At 39.7% G+C, this 21433-nt stretch overlaps 1 protein-coding gene across 1 annotated transcript in view; it reads left to right on the forward strand.

Annotated features, from left to right (window-relative positions):
• Positions 1 to 21433, forward strand: part of ABCG1 (ATP binding cassette subfamily G member 1) — a 52393-nt gene that overhangs the window by 22684 nt on the left and 8276 nt on the right. The window contains exons 3-10 of the mRNA XM_035315871.1: positions 11131 to 11248; positions 11980 to 12112; positions 13424 to 13474; positions 17556 to 17701; positions 18403 to 18526; positions 19613 to 19727; positions 20432 to 20580; positions 20765 to 20866. Of these exons, the coding sequence (XP_035171762.1) occupies positions 11131 to 11248; positions 11980 to 12112; positions 13424 to 13474; positions 17556 to 17701; positions 18403 to 18526; positions 19613 to 19727; positions 20432 to 20580; positions 20765 to 20866 (938 nt within the window). The remainder of the gene's footprint in view (positions 1 to 11130; positions 11249 to 11979; positions 12113 to 13423; positions 13475 to 17555; positions 17702 to 18402; positions 18527 to 19612; positions 19728 to 20431; positions 20581 to 20764; positions 20867 to 21433) is intronic.

The raw sequence follows: 21433 nt of genomic DNA on the forward strand, positions 1-21433 counted from the left end.
CCTCAGATACTGATTTAGCCCAGAGTTTGTGATAAGGCTGTTTGCAATGAACAGCTTCTTAGGAAAAACTTACTTTTGCGCATCCAAACTCTTCAGACTAGATGTTACCATCAGACCCAGCATGGAGGAAAGAGGTGCTATGTAACTTCTGATGTTTCTTCTGTAGCTCTGAAGAGCCCCAGAGCCTTGTTCCCTAGACCTTACGCAAGTGTAGGTAGGAGGAGAGAGCTAGAGTCTTCTCCCTTTTTTTCTTCTTGCTTTGTGCATGCATGTGGGTGGGGAGAGGCTGGAAAGAAGGGAGAGAGCAGAAGTGAAGAACATGGCTATTCTGAACACCAACATTAGAAGACCCAAAGAAGTCCTCTCTGAGGGAGGAAGGGTTTCTGACTCCCACTACAGAGTGACCGACCCAGCTGCATCTGCACTTTGAAATGAAGGCAGATGGGGCAGTTCGGTTCTTAACAGCTGCTGGGCTATTTTAGAATATCTCCTGCTTGAAGATTTTTTTTTAAAAGGGAAGGGATGTTGGGGAGAGTTCTGGTTTTATCTGTTTGTAAGACTGTGAATAATACTATTTGTACTTTGAGGTATAAAGGTACTGCAATTATGAGGAAATTGCTTTTTGCCTGACTGGCATACGTAAACAGCTTTCATCTCTAAATGTATGCATCAGGCTCGTGACTTCAGTTTGTCATTTGAGAGAATGTGTCAGCCTTTCATTTCAAATTGTGTTGGCTCTTCTTTTGTAAGGAAAGACCTTTCTTGCGCATTTAAGTAACAGAAACAAAAGAAATTAAAAAACGGCAGCAAAAAGCAATTATCAAACAAGGATTGGGCTATGGATATTGCTTTGAAAAGATATTTCCAATAGATTCAGAAGAAAGACAAAGCTGTGCGTCACTCATACATGTTTTTTTTTCCCCCTTTCATGTTTCCTAAGGGTTGAAGATAAATTAGGGTAGCAATTTTCTTTGCAGGCAAAGCACAAGCTATGCCCCAGATCTCCAAATGCTTCAACATGTAAATACTGCTTCTGAAGCCATCACGTCTCATTGCAAGTACAGATTTATTTGCATTCACAGTCGAAGGTTACTTTCGTTCATTGACCCATTTAATTGTCATTCCCTATCCTCAGTTGCAGGCATATGGCTTCGTGTGCATGCCTATGAAAGACAAACAGCTTTAACTCTCTCAAACAAAAATGTTCTGCAAGGAAACAGACAAGAACCAAATACTGCCGTGGACGTCTAAGGATGTAAGGAAGGTGTCATTTGTCTTATTCTGTTCTTTGTAGAAGAGGATGGATTTAATGTTTGGTCTCAGTGAATAAAACGAGTGGCTCAGAGCAGCTGTGGGATTAGTGTCACTCTGTATGAGGTATTTCTGTAACAGAAAAGATGTCAAATATCTACCTAGGTCTGTTACTGCATTGATAGGTTTCTTAAATACCTCAGCTCTTCCTGGTCATAGCTGTAAGGAGCATAGGCTTAGTGCGGGCAGAAACAAAACCCATTCATCTCACAGCACAGTGGGGAGGTCTAATTGGTCGTTGAAGGAGCAAAGAAGTGTGCCCACAATGCTCCTGCTTCCCTTTCTGTTCCTCTGCACAGCTGGGGGAATGGGATGTTCCAAGGAAGTCTGTAAATTGTGTCCACCTGCAACCTCTTCAGTCTCGTGTTATTTGGTGGTAGGGGCTCTGTGTGCAGAAAACTCCTCGTGTTCATAGAGAAACACTGCCCGGCCAGGAGATGTGATACAGCCAGACAAGGTGAGTGAGGTTGCATAGTCTATTAAACCTTCAGACCCAAAATTAGAGGGTTGCAGAGTTTGCAGCCTAACAGACTGTCATATCTAATTAGTTACTCCACAGAAAAACAATATTGAGATACTAAAATAATGTGATGAGCAGCCTGCATAGTAGGGAAAGAGCATGGTGCATGCAGTCCTTATTTTGAACTTTCAAAAGGGAGAAATCTTTACTTAGTCAGGGATTTTTTTGTTTATTTGACTGAACAATGTGGACTGTCAGATCCAATGTCTTGCATAAGCTTAATATCTAGTCCAGCGATCTGAATGAACAATAAAATTAAATGGTCTCCTCAGTTTTTTTTTTTTTTTTTTTTTTTTAAATCTATGTTCTGATTTAAGATTTTCCCTTTGCTAAAATTCGGTTTCTCATCTAGATTCCCGACTTCTCATCAACACGGTCTCTTTTATTATACAGCATTGCCTAGGGTAACTAGGGATTTCATGTCCTAAATCTTGGTTTAGGGATTCATAATCTCCCAGACTCCAATCTACCGCACGCTTTACTGACTTTCTCCAGGAGGAAGTTAGCTGATGCATTTAGCACATAGGAAGTGTCACGCACTAGCGCTAGCACTTAGAAATCAAATCATAGGCACCCACACAAGCAGAATTCAAAAGCTGCTTTAAAAGTTGGTTCTCACCATTTAGCTTTTGTTTAAGATCTGACCTCCCAAAGCTTAAATTGAATTTTTAGGCTTTGAGGTGTTCTGGTTAAGTGTGAACTGAGTGCTACCAAGAAAGTGATGTATTCCTGAGCTTTTATAGCTCGAAGCAAAAACTCGTAGAGGTTTGAACTGCCTGCAGTTGTCAGAGTGAGAAATAAGTGCTAAATACTAATGATAAAGTAAAAGCACCATGCCTGTTAGGTTTGCACTTGCTGAAGAAGGGTAGGATGCCCTCCTTGATATGTTTGTAGGAAGCATCTTGGAGTGCCAAGCTGACTACAGGATTTTGAATGCGCAGTTTGTGCGTTTAATTACCGCAATTGTGCGAGCAAATGGAGTACTACGATCAAATTGACATTTAAGAGATACAGAAGAAAGCTTGGTAACCATTTTGTTTGTGACTGATACTGAAATCAGCCATGACTTTGTTGACAAAGGATGAGGTTTGTCGCAGCATCTAGAGATTAAGTGTCCAGTGCAAGCTGTGGCCCGAGCTCTCACTGTAGGTGAGAGAAAGAGGCTCTCTTAACCCTTCCCTGAACAGGAATGCAAAATAGGTGGAATTAATTACCTGGTGGGGGTGCCTGTCTCTCTTTATTGGTAGTAAGTGGGCCCTGAACAATTAACTCAGGTTAGGTGTCAAGCTTCTAGGTGCACATAATGAGGTAAAATGAACTCTACGAGACTGGCCGTAAGCGTGGGCTAAGCTTTCCATCCGAGTTAGGAATAATCAGTCCCGTGGTCACTAAGTGGGAAATGGGCTGTGGATCAAGAGCGATACCTTTCAGCTACGTTAAGAAATGCAGTTTAGTCTATCACAAAGAGATTTGCTACCCAGTGGATTTTCTTCTTTCTTTTTGGTAAAGCGCAAAAGACATTATATTCCTAGGTTGAATGGAAGAGATTCCTCATTTCTGAGTTGGAAAGGACAAAAGCATTTGATCTGATTACTTCAAGCACTTGCTTGGCTTTTCTGCCCTCTCCGTCCTGATGTCTAGGTGCCTGCCTTGCTGTTTCACAGGCATTTACATAACGAAGGTCGTTTCTCTGAGGCAGGGCACAAGGATGCATTACAATTGTAAATTCCATTAATTGTCGTAAAGCAGAGCTCAGAGCTTAGACAACGGCAAATCCTATTGTTCTGTGTCCCTGGGATAGGTGTGAATGGAATATAAATATACAGAGGTATGGATTCTGAAGTACAAAAATGATTCATAAAAAGGTTTATCCACTACTAATATATATGCAAATGATGGTTGAGACCATGAACCTGTGGATTTACAGCTAGGTTTCAGTTACCTTAAACATATCTATTATTTGTAGTGTGACTTTTCCCCCCAGATTTTACAGAGGTATAGTTTGGGCCAATATATAATTAGGAAAGGTCCCTGTTATTGTAGCAATATATTTTTTCACTCTGATTCTCAGGAAGGCTTCTTCTATCTTGTGTGTTTCCTGGAAGTTAAAAGATCCCTGGTTTTCTTCCCACGTATTGGAGCTTGTAATCGACTTTGACCTAAGCCTGTTTGAGCCGAGTGGGGAGCTTGGGAAAGAAATACCTATTAAAATAATCCCTATCGAAAGGTTTTTCAAGTTCAAATTACTCAAATAGTATCAATTGATACAGATAATTTCTCATCTGAGAACCTAAGCATTGACAAACTCTAGCCTTACCACCAAGAAGAAAGCACTCTGTACTCATATTGTCAGTGAGGAGCATGGTGCCCTGGCTGGTTAGTAGCAGAATTAGAAATATCCAGAAAACATCGCCCTGACAGTATGTCAGTTCATGGAAACGCCTTAGCTTTGAACTAACTTTGGTTTAGAGAAAAGCCCCAGGTATCTTAATCTTGTTCCTGGGAAGCGACCTAATTGTTTTATATTAAAATATATTTTTGTTTTATATTTTGTTTTATATTTTGTTTTATATTAAAGTATATAGGAAGCGACCTAATTGTTTTATATTAAAATACAGCAAGCAAGCAGCCCAGTTTGGAATGAAATGGTTTGAATGGGGTAGCATGAATTGTGCACGGGGGCTAGTTGCATTTAACTTACAAGTCCAATTTTTGTTGCAGAATGAAAAAGGAGTCTCCAGATAAGGATTGGATGGTGGTGTAAACTGCCTGCAGGGTAGCCAGATGCTGCAAGGGCTGTCTCACCTCGCTGCCCAGCCTGTCCTGCACGCTGTGCCTCCTTGTACTGGTGGTGGCATTCCTGCAGCCCATGCAGCAGAGAACAAGCCCACTGCTTTAAATTTCCTTGGTGTGGTTTCCAGGTGGATGGGCTTGCTGTTCTCACTGGTGGTGCCAGCTTGGAAAGCGATAGGAAGTTGTCCTGGCGAGAGGGCAGAAAGACACTGACCCCTTTCCTGAGCGGCAGCATCTTCTGTTGCTGTAAGCTGCTCATGAATCTCCATGCTCCGAACAGCCCAAGCCCAGAACCTGGCCACCGCCTTGCGATGGCTGCGAGTCAGTCTGTGCATCTCCTGGCCTACTTAGAGCTCTCGTGTTTACATACACAAACCGGGAGCTGGATGACTGTAAATCATCAAGAACTAATTTACATGTACAATTAGGTTATTTATATGCAAAGAAGAGCAACCTGCATCTTTTCATGTACAAGCGTATGCACGCATTCACCTTTAAAATATGGTCATGACACACTAAGCTGAAGACATTCACTGTCCCTGACTTCAGTGCTCAGCAGCTGCAGCCTGCTGGTCTTCTATAAGCACATCCTTGCTTATGGGTTTTTTTTCACTCAGGGCAGGGTGATGCAGAAGAAATCGAGCACTGGGAGAATGAGTTACAGCACATGGGACAGCGATACAGCAGAGCTTTCTCTAACAGCTCCATGGGAATCTCAGCGCTAACACTATTTGCGTACCCTTGCCCTGCAGGGATGAAATTTAGATGACGTGGGTTGGCACAGTCTCAATCAGGAAGCATGTAGATGTTTTGCTAAGATGCATGTAAATGTTTTGGCACTATGTAGTAGCTTCCTCTCTGGAGTGGGAATGAGGATTGAGAGACACAGGACGTGAATAACAGTTTGCAAAGGATTGGGCGAGAGTTTTCGTTGTTATGTCTAGACCTAGGTGTGTGGAAGAGACTTTTTGATGGTGTAAAAATGATACAGAATTATGTCTCAGATGATGCTCTATTGTATCTACAAATGTCTTTAGTGTATATCTGACCGTGGACTGTTTCCTCTGTGTGTGTGTGTGTCTCATCTTGTACTTCTCTGTAGAGTATCTGCCAGCGTTCCCCAGCTGCTCAGTTTTCTGCTGTAAATCTAAAGATCTTGCAAATGAAATGTTTGCAAGATACCATGAAGATATTTTCCTGGATGAAATTCTGCAAGCTCCTTTTCTCATACACATCAGTAACTTTCCCTTTAACACGAGATAAAGGATCTGTTTTGCCTGTTGTGCTGTTCCACAGTAGGTAATCCAGGGAGTGGTCTTCAGCCATCAGTGTGTGGCTATGATGGGCCTGAGGGACAGCAGCGACGTGGTGGTTCTGCTGGGAGCATCTTTCCTAATAGGAGGACTCACTGCTGCCTCGAGGGGAAAGATGCAGATGTGGGGTCTTGATGCCACTTTCTCTTACTCAGGTTTTGTGTTGGAGAATCCCCTGGGTTTCGGCATAGTTTTTTTATTTATTATTATTATTTACTTAAATAAGAGGCAACAAAGTGAAAATTAAACTTGAATTTTAGAATAGCAAAATGCATAGGAGTTTCTTTAATACAACAGGGACAGTACAGAGTAACAAGAAACTTCAGAGGTTTCTGCTCATGATTTAACAAACCGTTATATTGATGGTAGGGTAAATGAACAGATTTGTGTATTTAAATTGCTGTTTTAAAACTTCGTTGCTTCTTGAAGGTATTGAAATAAGGTGGGACAGTAATACAGTATTTGCCAGAAGCGTCTTCTGTATTTCCAGCGGGATGTTTTTGAACAGTAGTAAATTGCATCTCGTCCAAAAAAGCAGCACAAAAGGACATAGAAATACAGTCCTTGCATTCGAATAAAATAGTGCACTTCTTTTTATCTTGCTGCAGGTAAGAAGTGTGGACAGAGCAGGCTGTGATGACTTTGGCTTTGACTTTTAAGTGCCCAGTGCTGTTTATTTTGTAGCTTGTTTTTCAGCGGTTTCTGATTTTGCCACATTTGAGCTCTTTGAGTTGAAATTTCCCACCGTACTTATTTGCAACAGTAAATTTTCTGTGAAACCTTTGAGTAATTTCAGGCCAGTGGTAGTTACGGGGCATCAACAGCTATTTCCTGCCTTCAGAAGAGCTTGTTTTGAAAGAGAACCAGTTCAGACGTATTGGGAAGGACAAATCCTGCTCTAATTGCAGCAAGCAGGGAAATCCTGCTGGGCCCACGGGGAGCTGAGGCGGGCTCTGTGTGCCTATTGAAGGCTGCAGAATTAGGCCAAGATGCCTAGAAACTTCGAGGAGTCTGTGACATTTCTCCAAATACCAGATGAGTATATTAGTGGTAATGAAATGCAAATGAATGAAACATTCTAATCAAAAACCTAGAGGTAGTATTTACCTGAGGATATTCACTGTAAGGGTAGGAGTTCTAGTTATATATATATATATATATATATATATATATATATTTACTGATTCAGACGCATTCTTAAGCGTGTGCTCCTATCCTAAGCATGGGGAGGTGGCGGCTTGCTTCTCTTCAAGATTAATCATAAATTTTGGAAAATGATACAACTAAATCTCCCCAGAATTCCTTGTAGAATCCACAAGGAAGCAGATTAAACCATCAGCATAACATCTCCACTGTTGAATCCATTAGCAAAAAATTTGGTGAGTTAAGCAGCAAGAGTTCCCCTGGCATCTTTATCAAATATAAAGGTTACCCTAGATCAGTTCAAGAAACAAGGGGCTGCTGTGGGCTTTGTGCTGCAATCACACAGCGAGGGAAATCCACCTTTTGAATAGGCATCTGTTCAGGCCAGTCATGTGTTTCTGGCTCTGAATCGGCTCCAGTGTCACGGAGCTTGGGGTTTGCTTTCCGTGGGAAATCCCAACACAGAAATAAACCACTGTCATTTCTCAGGAGAAGCACTTGAACTCTGGAATTTAATGTTGGGTGAAATTAAGACCAAAACATTTCACATTACCTGCATTTTCTGTTTCAGGTTTGATTCCTAATTTTTTATATCCTTTTTTTTTTAGTGGGTTGGATTGAGAAAGTTGCTAAGTGTTTGTTCTGGTTGGTGATGGTTTATTAATGTTCAGTTGAAGTAGTTCTTGAAAACTGGTATGTAGATTCTCATGGGCATAGGACCTTAAATGTATTTTTAAGGGTGAGGTCATGGTAACTTTGGGAGGGGACATTGGAAAATGAGCTGGACCAGGTAAACCGGGACTGAAGGTGGTCGGAAATTGCTGATATACAGCAGAGGGATATAAAACAGTCCCCATGCTTTAAGAATACAATCTCCTTCGAATGCATAATCTGTTTCTCGTGAAAGACATGTGGCCCAATATAGAAGTTTTAGGTCAACTGATTCAGTTGCAGATTAGCCTCAATATTCTGAAAGAGAAGGCTGTAGTTACTTATGGTCTTTAATTCTTGATAAAGGATTATACTGGGCACCACACTACTGCTACAATATGCGATGTTGGGGGGGTTGCTAAATTAACCTTTGTAATATAAAGGCTTCTTATGTGTGTCCAGTCAAAAGAAGAGAAAGCTTTGAGATGGTAGCAAGTTAGAATGCCAGTGATTGGGATTCTGATCTAAAATTATTCTTTTCTTCTTCTTCTTAACTGTTTTGCCAATGAGTTTCAGAGATGTGTCCCATTCTGATTTAAGCATTGTGTGCAAGATATTTAAAATAGAAACCCCCAACAGATGGGCAGAAACAAGCGCAGGTGACGAGGGGGGAAGACAATATAATTAAAGGTAGACTGATTGTCATTTGTGAAGTATTGTTTGGAAAACTGACTTTCATGGATGTAATTTTAAATCTCATAGTCATCTTGCGAGAGGAAAGTCTTCAATTTAAGGTAAAGGCGCATATGTTGATGCATGTTTTTGGATGATGAGTGTTTGTTTTAGATTGTATCTCCCTCACTGTTCATGGCTGTACACGTTCCTTATTGTCCCCTACAAATTTGTGCAATATTTGCTGTCCTGATCTTAGCCCTCATGATGAGCTACTACAGACCTCCTACAAGAATGCTTTCCCCTGGTAATCTGGGTCAGAACAAGGCCATACAATAGTTGTAACGCAGAATTATGTGAATGTGAATTTCCATCATTTTGAACTGCTTTGTGGGGCAGGCAGCAAACAGAGAAAGACACCAGTGAGTACTTTACCCTGAGCACTACATGTGGGATCCAGTGAGGGAAATCCTATCCCAGTGGAAGTCAGTAACAGTCCAACTTGGCCAGCTTTTGACCAACGTGAGCAAGAGATTCCCAGCTGTGTATCATTTGTGTGTGGTGGGTGTGTGCATAAGACAAACAAGTGCTGGTCACGTCTAATGCTTGGGTCCCTTACAAATTTAATAGGCTTGGGAGGTAGCTGGTTCTCACTGGACTTAAGGGATAGCGTAAAGGACTTTATTTCCTTAGATCCCATTTAGAAAATATTGTCATGTTTGAAAGGTCTGAGATCTTCCCTGTGCCTTCAAATTCCAGCTTCCAAAAGATGGCGACATTGCCATGAGGAACAAGGTTGTTAGGCCTTGTTTGGGTGCCATGGACTTCTTTGTTCTAAATAGATGCTCCTTTTGACAGAGTCTTTGTGCTTTTGTTCTTAGGACTTCCCCATCAGTATGCAATGTGAATACACCACTGTTTTCATACCTGGGACATCTCAGTAGCTTACAAAGCGTTGCTCCGTTCAGGTCCAGGACAAGTTTTTAGACTGAAGGATTAATGTTCTAATTAAAAAAGATAGCACTTGAGTAAACCATTGTTCTGATACATTTGGTCATTTGTTTTTTTGTTGTGGGTCTTGGTTTATTTTTGTGTCCCCTGCTTTCCTCCTGGGCTGGGGAATGCTGAGAGGAGTATTGGATGTGGATTTTGGGTATCCCATGGCAGCATAGCGTTTTTCTTGCTCTCTGGCATAGAAAGTGTGTGAACAAAATATAAAGAAGAAAATTTAAGGAGAATGCTAAGTGGGGATGAAAGGAAAACAAGAAGTGATGGAGTTAGGAAGAAAGAGAAAATCAGAAGAGGACAATCTGTCATTCATTGTCTAGGAGCTTGCAGACGAGGTGATTTTTACAGCATTTCAATGTTCCAGCTACAGCCTGTGCTAATGATAATCACAGCGCTGGGATTGTTTACCTGTGGAATATAAATGCTTCCTGAGTATGCACCAGTGTGGCAAAAAGGATTGCTGAATCCCAGCATTGCACATGAATGCATCTTCCACCCTTCCATTTTTGAAATTACTTAATTACAGAAACATTTTCAACATACAGCAAGATTGTTTTTTGGCACCTTACTCATCATTTTTTTATTAGCTTAATTAAAAGTGCTGGTCTTTTAAGTGAAGCAAGCAATCAAATAAATAAAAGGGAAAACAATTCTGAAAAGTTTAAATGCAGGTCAGGGCTCTCTCCACCCTCCTCACCCACCATTAATCCTCCAGAAATCACTAAAGGAAAAAGACTTTCTCTAAATCATAAGTGGAGAGGACAAATTTGTGAATCATTATTACAGGTCGTAATGAAAATCCAATTAACCAGAGATGTTTGGCAAGCAACAATCTCATTATTACTGCACTTGAGTTTTTTAGATGTCAGCTAACTAAATGGCAACCTTTTGCTTGTTTTGCTTGCCAAAAAAATGTAGTAAGCTCTTATCTATACAGATTCCCTGTTTCAGTAAGATGCCTCTCTGCAACAGTGAGAAATTGCGCACCAGGGATCTTGACTTCCAGCACAAGAGAGCTGACGTGTTAGAGCGTAGTATGCCTCAAATTGTGCATCATGCAAGAAAAACTGGATGTAACTAACTCCTGAATCTGCAGTTCTCATGGGAGTCCAGTTTGTGTATGCCTACAGAAACTTGGAGTTTGGGGCTTTAAATGAAGGTTGGTCGACAAAGGTAGTTTTCAGGAGTAAGGTGAGATGTTTGAAGTTCATGTTGCAGTTTTTCCAGAACAGCTTTGCCTGAGAGCGTGATTGTTGTGGCTTGATCTTCTAAAGTGTTTTGGTGAGAGGGCAGAGTTTTGGTGTTGAAGCTGCTGTGATTGGAGGATGCTCTGCTCCAAGCCTGTGGAGTTACATTAGCTGTGGAGTATTCTGTTTTGTAACTGAGACACAAGCATCCTAAAATACTCTGAGAAGGCAATTAGAAAATGGCAGCAAGGCTTATCCCTGTCTGAAAATTTTCCTAGAGTGAATGAAGAGTGTGTGCGCTTATAAATGGATTCCTGTGATCCCATCATACTATTTGTGTAGTGGGAGGAGGCTGCTACTCTCACTCAGAATTTGGCTTTCAGTAGTTATTGCAATGTGCTGATCATAATATCAGCCTCTCAGTATGTACCCACTAATGGCTAATCGTTGTAATTTTTTAGCAGAAATAAACTTATATTGTCCACCAGACATGAGTATGGAGGATTCACTGAACTTTTCTTTCTTCTTTCAGGTTATAAGACTCTTTTGAAAGGAATTTCAGGGAAGTTCAGCAGTGGAGAACTGGTTGCCATTATGGGTCCTTCCGGAGCTGGGAAGTCAACACTCATGAATATTCTGGCAGGATACAGGTCAGTAACGTGAAAATCCCAAGTAAGATAAGGATCATCTAGCCTGGTGGTTCCTTAGAGACAACAGCAGAAGAAGTCCTAGCCAGTGTTTGTAGAAATAAGTATTTCACAGATTTTTAATTAGATTCTTATTGCTTATGTTTTTCGGTTTTTCCTGTTCTGGTTACTTATGATTTATCTGTTAACAAGTCAGATGCAAGAATAGGAAGCAATTTAAAGTCTAGAACACCAAAAAGATTTCCTTTTCTAGCTGCAAAACAAATCTGGCTCTTAGGTTTGTGGTATTTTAAAATCATATCTTACAAACACTTGAAAAAAAGGCCCTTTTTAATCAACACCTTAATAATGTTGATGTCTTCTAGACCAAATTGCAATATCATCCTGAATCTCGTGGTTTATGGCTAAATATGAGGTGCTTCTGTGTTGTTGTCATTAGGGCATAAGGAACAAGACAGAGAAACCTAAATAAATTCACTTCAGTAGCTTCATATTTCTTCAGACATCTATGCAAGACAGCACACATTTTGTATTGGACTGAAATTGTCAACAAAATCACATGAAGCCTCTTAAGAAAGAGAAAATAATCATGAAATAAATTCATTTCTATCCACTGCATCAGTTTTATTCCATACTAGGCAATAATTATTACCTAGGACTTCCACATAATGAGGACTGTGACAGCTCAAATGAAGGCAAGATTCACCCCTGGTTGTTTTCTTGGTTCATTTCAGAGAGACAGGAATGAAGGGAGAGATTCTCATCAACGGACAGCCTCGTGACCTGCGCTCTTTTCGCAAAGTCTCCTGCTACATCATGCAAGATGACATGCTCCTTCCTCATCTGACTGTCCAAGAAGCTATGATGGTGATCATTGTTTCTGGCTGTAATTTATTTGAGCAGGAGAAAATGGAAAATCTCCAATTGTTTATTGCACAAATGTTCTTAGTAATGCCACTAGCTGTTAGCTCTATTTAATCCTAGTCAGTGGAAGTGCTTACACTTTGATGTTGCCTTGAATTCCATTTCAGGCTCATTCTTCCATGGGTTGTCTGAGCTTCTGTTTTATTCCCTTCAATTTGTGACTGGTGTTTTGATTTATAAGAAGGCTGTACTAGGGGATGGAGCCTGCAATTCAATGCAGAATGAGTCTTTGTAGGAAGTATCCTTTTTCTTGGGTGGTGGTGAAGTATTCTCTTTCCTTTCTCTCCATCTTCCATGCTCTGAATGAAAAGTTGCTGTTTTGACTTTAAGCGTGATCTCTCTGCTACTAAACTCTTACATGACTAGTCTGTAATAAAAACAGTGTAAAATTTCTTCCAAAAAACAGCAAGAACAGAATAATCCCAAGATGTACAGGCAACACAAATTCTTCTTGTTGTTTATCATAGCATCAAGAGATTTATTAGTTGACTAATCAATCTAGAAGAGCCTGTTGCTTAGTTTGAGAAATATGGCTAAGGTTACTCATACTGCATGCCATCATCAATTCACAAGTTTCACTGTAGTCTTGGCTGTGCCTTATGTGGCTAATTTCCTGCAGAGGCACTTCTTTGTGGGGGAAGTTTTTCTCTTTTGTTTATTTGAACGTTGTAGTCAGAATCCCATAGGACCACTTCTGTAGAAGTAGGCCCAGATGGTACTTTCTGTCTAATCAATCAAGTCTCTGACAAAAAATATTTATTTATCTTAATAATTACTTTTAATTACAACTTAAAATTAATTTGTTAATTATTAACAAATAAGCACTTATTTTTTTCTGTACTCATTTGTTGACTTCCTAGAGAATGGCAGGTTTTTTCGGTTATCTTCATGATATGGAGGAAGCACAGATAAACTGCTGTTCCAGCATCAAATAGGAACTTAGTGGCTATGCACAGACATGAGTCTCCCATCTCCCTCTCAAGTTCTTTAACTTGCAGAACGGCCTTTCTTTCTAATATGATTTTTGTTGGATTTACAAAGAGTGATTGCTTAACTAAAGTTCTACTGTTACCTAAAGCACAGGCATGTGTGATGTTGTGATTTGAACATTATAGCTCAACTTAAACCTTCCCTTCAGGGTTGGAAGAGGTCATTTAAATGGTGCATTGGGATGTTTTGACTGAGGCTTCCCCTCTAACTGGTTGTGATGCTTCAGGCCAATTTAAAATCAAATTCCATTGTATTGCATTCCAGGTGTCTGCTCATCTGAAACTTCAAGAGAAGGATGAAGGAAGAAGAGAAATGGTATGTATACTATCCATCAAACTGAGGATTTTGGGGGTTGTCAAAGAGGTCTGTGAAGTGAGCTCTGTAAAGCTGACATTTTTTATCTAACGCTGAATTGCATTGGACTTGTAATGATAGAATAAATCATAACCTCAAAGTTGACAGGTATCATTATGAGTGAATGCATAGTACTGACTGTGTGAAAGTTGCTTTCAGTGTGCCTGAAGCTGACACTGAGAAGATAATTGCAAAAGATCTAGTGAAATGAATTCATGGGTTTTGTAGGATTCCTTTTATTGTCCCTTAACACTTAGATTCTCTTACATGCAGCTTGGAGGGCTCAGGCATTCTCGTGTGTGGTGACATAAATCAGTCATGTCTGGCAATAGTGAGTGTAGGCCAGCTGCAAAGTTCACCTTTCCAAGGATTAATAAAAAATTCAGTAGTTCTTGCAACTGCTGCAGAAATTTCTGTGCTCATGTTTGAAATCTTTGATCATTTTGGCTGTGCTGGTGAGCGGAGAGATATTGTTCAACTGGGCAGGCTGATGAAATTGCAGTTAAGAAACAGGCTAATGTATTTTGAATCTGTTTTAAGTGACCAAGGTTTGGACAAGTAAGAAACCAGGCCAAAACATGCATGTAGCTTTTCAAAAACACTGGGGAAAAAAAAAAAAACAAAAAAAAACAACTGGGAGTTGCACAATTTATTCTTGCACATTTGCTGCATTGTCTAGCTGTGTCAGGCATACGACTTTCCTGAGTGGGAGAGAAGCCAAGGTGGTGGTTTTTGGCTGTGGAGGCTTATAACTTAGTTGGATGTGCACTAAGTGTGCTCCTCTCAGCCACCTGATGGCCGTGATTCCTCCCCATCATTCGATCTTACACAGTGCTGTCTTTTTAAAGAAAATACCTTGGAGGTGTGCAGCTAGACAAAAAGGCTTCTGACAGGTTAGCTTGTGCATGAGATGGCTTTCTCAGCTCAATTTGGTTACCTCAGTTATACTTAAAAGGGTTGGAAGTGCGACCTTTCTCCACATTTATTCTGCACTTCAAAAATCTAGGCTTGTGTATACCTAGGGCCACTCAGAGCTCAGGTGTCTGTCTGGGCTTGGATGGAGTTAGCAGGGAATGCTGAAGCATATGGGAGGAACAGTTCAGTGCTGCAAGGTGTGTTTCAAAACAATATATAGTTGAGGAGGATTACGCCTGCAGCTTAAAATAAAAAATCACAGCACTGATTAATGTAGAGATGATTTGCATTGCTGAGAGATTTGTTAAAATTGAAACTGTAGCTCAGAGGGTGTTTGGAAGTGTTTTTGCTGGCTTCAAACTATGTTTCAATACGGTGTAAGACAACACCAACAAGGAGACGGTAATTATTCTCTTGCAGACTGCCTCCTCAAGGCAAAAACCTCTGTAATTTGAGAGTTATGCTGAGTGCTAGTGGGGATTATGTGATAACATGGCCCATGGCTAAAACTGAGATTTACCTTCCAAGAAAGCTGGCTGCTCCTTCTACCTTCATTATGGACTTGTATGTTACTCTGTGTGTTACAAATTCTTCTTGTAAAGTTCAAGTTTGGGGCTTTCCATGGCTTTTCAGGGTACTCTTTTTCATAAAGATAAAGAAGGTTAAAATTTTCATCTTGGTGCATTTTGTGCTCCTGAAGTCAAACACTGAGGAGGTCTTCCATGGGCAAATTTGGAAGTGCTGCAGGTGACTGGAAGAAGCCACCTTACGGGACTCAGCTGAAATAGAATCATACAATCATAGAACAGTTTGGGTTGGAAGGGACCATATATGACCATATATGATCACAGAATACAACCCCCAGCCATGGGCAGGGACACCTCCCACCAGACCAGGCTGCCCAAAGCCCCATCCAGCCTGGCCTTGAACACCTCCAGGGATGGGGCACCTACAGCTTCTCTTGGCAAAAAAATAAAAGTCTGCAGAATGAAGTAGGAGGTGAGCACATCTGACAGGTCAAGTCCGACCTTGACCTGTTGGACTTGAGCATTTCAGAGGAGTATCTTATTCTAGTAAAAGATACCTCTGGCCATAGCTGGCATTTCTAAGCAGAAGTTTGTAAAGGAGAGGGTGAAACCACTTCTAACCTGTCTGGTGAAAAGTATACCCATTGCCTGCAACATGAAAATTATGGCAACTTCAATGGTAGACCAGCCATTTGTCCTTACTTATTTCCTGGTTGGAACATTATAAATCTCTTCAATCTCAGAGAATCTGTGGAAATTGGGAAGAACTGCAGAGAGGGAAGCGTACATGAATCAGTGTATGGTAGGTTAGGATTGCTTTGATTCAGTCAACTACTTTTTTCGTAATAAGCTAAAGACACTTTTTTAATTGGAAAAAAATGTCTATGTTTAGAAATAGCTGTTACTTTTTTTGTACTTTGAAAGTCTTAATTCATTTGCACTTAGTAAGTTAGGCCACGCAAGCTAATTCCGTTGTCATACTGTCAGTGTAACTGCAAACAGCTCTTTGAGGAAAAGACTGTCGCGTTCATACAACAACTGTTAGAAGGACACTCATTTTGGTATTACCAGCCTGTGCTGGAATAAATGATTCATTTTATTGCTGTAAATTGTAAGGTAAATGTTTATCATAGATAAATTTTTTGAATTTATGCACTCGTGTTATCAGGATTACAGGTGCTTGTTTAAAACAGTCAGGGACAAGTGAAAAATCTCCAGTGAACTATATTTTATATTTCTAGTTGGTTTATCTTGTGCTGCCCATGTTCTGTTCACCCTGTCTAGAGTTGAAGAGAAGGAGGTAGTTGGGTTCTTCTCACTGAGAATGAGGGTTGGTGAGTTCTGTTCTTTTTCCCTCCTTGTGATTAAGAGAGGTAGCTCCCAAAAATCAAATCAGGACAAGTGACTATGATTTTATTCTATCATTCTATTAGGAGGAAATTCTTCACTCAGAGGGAGGTGAGGTGCTGGCACAGGCTGCCCAGAGAAGCTGTGGGTGCCCCATCCCTGGAGGTGCTCAAGGCCAGGCTGGATGGGGCTTTGGGCAGCCTGGTCTGGTGGGAGGTGTCCCTGCCCATGGCAGGGGGGTTGGAACCAGGTGGTCTTTAAGGTCCCTTCTGACCCGAGCCATTCTGTGATTCATTGTATGATTCTAAGTGGTTAGTCTGACCAGTCTTTACAATGTTAAGAGCCCTGTCTGGAAAACTGCCTCCACCCAAAAATTACTTTAAACACCAACAAACTCCTTCTCTTATGCTTTGATGAAGTGTTACAAATCTATGCTTCCTTTCTGCCCTTTAAGTGGTTATTTTATTAATTGCATGAGCAATATAGCAATATAGCTTGGATTCAGCCATTTTTATGTTTGTGTTTTACTGATGCCATAGAGCTGTTTTGCTCATAGGGGGCTACAAGGTCAGATCTACAATCACTGAAACAGAAAAACTCATGGCAGCTAGGATTGTTTTTTTGTTCCAAAGACCCTGGGACAAACTGTGCCATTCCTGAGGCTGTGCCTTGAGGAAATCCCAAACATCTGAGAGTATGTGTGACAGCTGAATTGGCTCTGAGGAGAATGAAAGTGCTTATAATCAATGGCCACACTTTAAAGAGTAGACTTTGAAGAACAGATATGAGAATAGGTCATGACACTATAGAAACTACTGATTTGTGTTATACAGTTTTCCATTCCCTTGTAAATATGGACTAGAAGTTCTAATGAGAGAAACTTGTTGGTCTTGTATAATGAGTTCACATACAGAAAAGGTTTTTTTGCTATCTATGCCATATCCAAGAGCTACTATAAAAGAATTGATTTCCACTCCATTTTCACAGGAAGGGCTTTCTACTGAGATAGGTCATGTAGGAGAGACAAGTAGAATTCTGGTCAAAATGTTAAGTGCTAGGCAGTTAAGCCCCGCTGAATCTAATAAGTGTTTAAGACCCACCTTTCCTGCATTATATAGAAATAAGCTTAGGTATGTATACAGAAATAAAGTCAAGAGCTAGTTTACATTCACCATGAAAATCGGTGATACATTAAAGAGGCTCTTCTTTTCTACTAACAAATTAAATGACACACATTTTTTTGTTTCCTCTAGGTAAAGGAAATATTGACAGCCCTCGGTTTGCTAACATGTGCCAATACGAGGACTGGAAGTCTTTCTGGAGGCCAGAGAAAGCGTCTTGCCATTGCTTTGGAGCTGGTGAACAATCCTCCTGTCATGTTTTTTGATGAACCAACCAGGTATTTCAAGGCCAAAAAAACAAGGACTGAACAATACTGCTTTATATGGTAGAACAGTGCTGCAGAAAGATTATTCACCTCTAAGTCCTTGGAAAAGGCTCATTTTGTATTGCCTGCAAGTACTGAGGAAGTCTCAAAGAAATCCTGTGATTTGGGTACTTAGTGTCTGGGTCACTGCTGTAATCAACAGACCATGGGACTATAAATAATATTTAAGGGAGATATACACTGAAACGAGAAGGGAAAGAGAGAACTAATTGTTTCAGATTGTGGCACGTTAATTTTCTTTTTCAAGCAAAGATATCTTGAATATAAGCATTTTGAAGACTGACTTTTAGTAATCAATAGAGCATATTTAGGATCAAATTCAGTGATCAGTTTAGGAGGAAGCTGGGGGAGCTATGAATATGTATCTATTCATTAAAGTTAGGCACATTTAAATCTGTAGTCCTAAAATGTAGAAGTCCCTTAAGGCAGCTTTGAGAATACTCCTATTTCTCATTTTTGGGCATGCTTCCAATTTAATTAAAAGACTGGTGGAGAAATACAAGCATAACGTTGGCATGTGATAAAATAAAACTGCTACAGAGAGAATTTATGAAAAGATAATAGTGAGAAACCGAAGTATTGAATACATGTGCTAGGTCTAAGTGGCATGTACAGACCCATGGATAACAAACGTCTTCTTTTCTTTCATTCAGCGGCTTGGATAGTGCATCATGTTTTCAGGTTGTCTCTCTGATGAAGGCTTTAGCTCAGGGTGGCCGGTCCATCATCTGCACGATTCACCAGCCCAGTGCTAAGCTGTTTGAGTTGTTTGATCAGGTATTATTCTCAAAATTATTTTCAAACTCTTTATGCATGGTTTAGGAAGGTTATACTTTCAAGGCTATATTCTCTAAGTAAAAACATGACTAATTCTACTCTGTGGTTCCAAATGAAATAAATGAATTAAATTAATTACTTTTAAATTAATATACTTTTTGATTATGGCTTTTCTTCTGCCTGTTTCCGTTATTTAAATGCAGTGTTTTTAAATAATCTGGCTGATGCGTTTGTGAAATCATGATTATCACACTTGCAATTTTTATACTTTCACCTACTGCTGTACCTGGGCACAGAGCTGTTGGTAAAGTAAATGAGAGATAATTTGAGAGTGAGAGAACTTCAGTACAAATGTCTGCAATATTGCTAGTACATGTTCTCATCCTAGCTACACAGGTGCAAATTCAGAAGAGATTATTCATGTGAAATAATAACTGAAATGAAGTCAGATGGAGATGTTTTCTCCCAACTAACGTAGAGTGGACCATGCATGTTTAGATTAGATTTAAATTTACGTTAATCTTGTTAGGAGATCTAAATTAGAGCTGTGAGAGCTAAGAGAAAACCTACTATACCACAGGTGAACAAACTCTTGCAGATTATGAGTCTGGCAAGGGAGCTTATTTAAAGTCAATAGCATGGCTAAAAGTTAGAATAATCAAGCTATTTCCTATTGCTGTGCTTTTCCACCTCTCCTTCCATTCCTACATTCACCAGCTTTGTCTCCCAGCCAAAAATATCCATAATGTATGGAAATTAGATGGCTTGTTTATAGAGTTTCTTGCCTATTTTCAGCATGTGTCTAAGGCTTGAATTAGTCTGTTTCTAAGTTAATGCTCTTTAAGTCCTAGAGGGAATGTTTGCAGAATTCAAATCTTCAGCATTTCATTTTCCATTAGTTGTAATTACGTGAAAAAGTAATACCAAGTGATGACAAGTGTTCCCAAGGTGTTTTTCACACAGGGCCAACAGGATTTCATCAGGCTCATAGATTGCTGTCATACAGATAGCATGTTCAGATATTATGATACGATTTCATGTTCTCAATTTTTCTTTTTCTTTTCTTTTCTTTGCCTTGTGTTTCAGCTCTATGTTTTAAGTCAAGGTCAATGCATTTACCGTGGCAAAGTATTAAACCTAGTCCCATACCTGAGAGATTTGGGGTTGAATTGTCCAACCTACCACAATCCAGCAGATTTTGGTAAGGAAAATCTGAATAATTTGTTCTATTTGTTTTACATTTGATTAGTACCTTCTTGATAATGGGAACCATGATGTGCTTTTCACTTTTGTACATGCATATATATATGTCTGTGTACCAAAATTTGTACCAAAATATGTACCAAAATTTGAAATAGAATTAATCAGATTTTTTCTAAGCAATTTGAGTGCCATCTAGTGGTAGAATTTAGAGAATATTTCTCTTCTCGAAGTCCAGGTCCGTGAAATAAAACATATTGTTTTGTTTCATAGGAATGAATCTTAGGGTTTTTTCAGAGTGACTCCAGTATTTATGCTTTTTTTTTTTTTTTTTTTTTTCATGAACAATAGCACTGTAGTATAATACAGCTAATAAAATTGAGATTCTTTTTCATTGTTCTTTCTAAAGACACGGTAAAGACCACAAAATAGACGTTTGTCACTTTTGACTACCAATACTGCTATATTCACTGCCTTTCCTCTAAAATGGTTCATTTAACTACGAGGATGAAGAGAACTCCCTGAAGAGTTGTGGAAAAATACATTTAAATTATATGTATATACATATGAAATTGTATGTGGATTAGAGCCTGTTTTCAACAAAATTCACATTTCTGTCGATGCTGCAGAATCAGGGGAACCTAACAATAAAGCCTGTAACTAACCAGTTATATAAACCAGTAACTCACCTTTTGATTTGTGTAGTTATGGAAGTCGCATCTGGTGAATATGGAGACCAGAACAGCCGGCTGGTAAGGGCAGTACGGGAGAGGATATGTGACACAGACTACAAGAGAGATGGTGGTGGTGAGAATGAGTTGAATCCCTTCCTCTGGCACCGGCCCTCTGAAGAGGTATTATGTATATCACAAGTAACGGGTATGGCTTGAGGTTGGAGAGGGAGGAAGAGAATTTAAAATCCTCAGTCAGAGGAGGAGGTTTCTGGGCTCATTCAGCTGATGAGAATGGGGTTTTGTGAAAGAAAACTAAGCAAGATACTGCAAAGAAAGAAGTTTATTCTTTCTTGTGTTTCCGCAGGATTCCTCATCCACAGAAGGCTGCCACAGCTTCTCCGCCAGCTGCCTAACCCAGTTCTGTATCCTGTTCAAAAGAACCTTTCTCACCATCATGAGGGATTCAGTAAGACTGCTTTTCTAATACTTTTGTAGCCTAAAGATCTATTCAGTTGATTGTGAGGCAGTATAATACACCTCGAAGGCATATAATACACCTGTCCGCAGCCCATGCGTGAAGATTGACACAGAACTTCAAAGTAAAGAGACCGATCTTTCAGTCTCTCTATTAATTGTACCACTTTAATTGTGAATCACTTTTTTCTTCAGTGGAACTGAGAAGCATCTGGGCTAAAAAACTAAAGCTTAAATCCTCTCTGTACTGGCAAGTACCTCATACAATCATTTATCCTAGTAAAAAGTGAGTGTGAAGTTGTATTGGTATGCCACAAAATTAGTCTCTTCAGAGAATTCAGGATGGCAGATACACAGTTTCAGTGTAATGTAAAGTTAATGCTTAAAGTCTTTCTCTTTCCTTGTGAAACAGGAAATGAATAAATAAAATTTTTTCTTTTTCTGAAAGGGAAATATTTCAGTTTTCATACATTTAAAATAAAAATGGAGCAAGTATCATAAAGAAAATTGTCATTGCCAAGGGAAAAAAATATATATATTTTTTACCTTTTTCCTAAAA

Source organism: Oxyura jamaicensis, chromosome 1 (assembly GCF_011077185.1).
Source record: "Oxyura jamaicensis isolate SHBP4307 breed ruddy duck chromosome 1, BPBGC_Ojam_1.0, whole genome shotgun sequence".
NCBI classification, from domain to species: Eukaryota; Metazoa; Chordata; class Aves; order Anseriformes; family Anatidae; genus Oxyura; species Oxyura jamaicensis.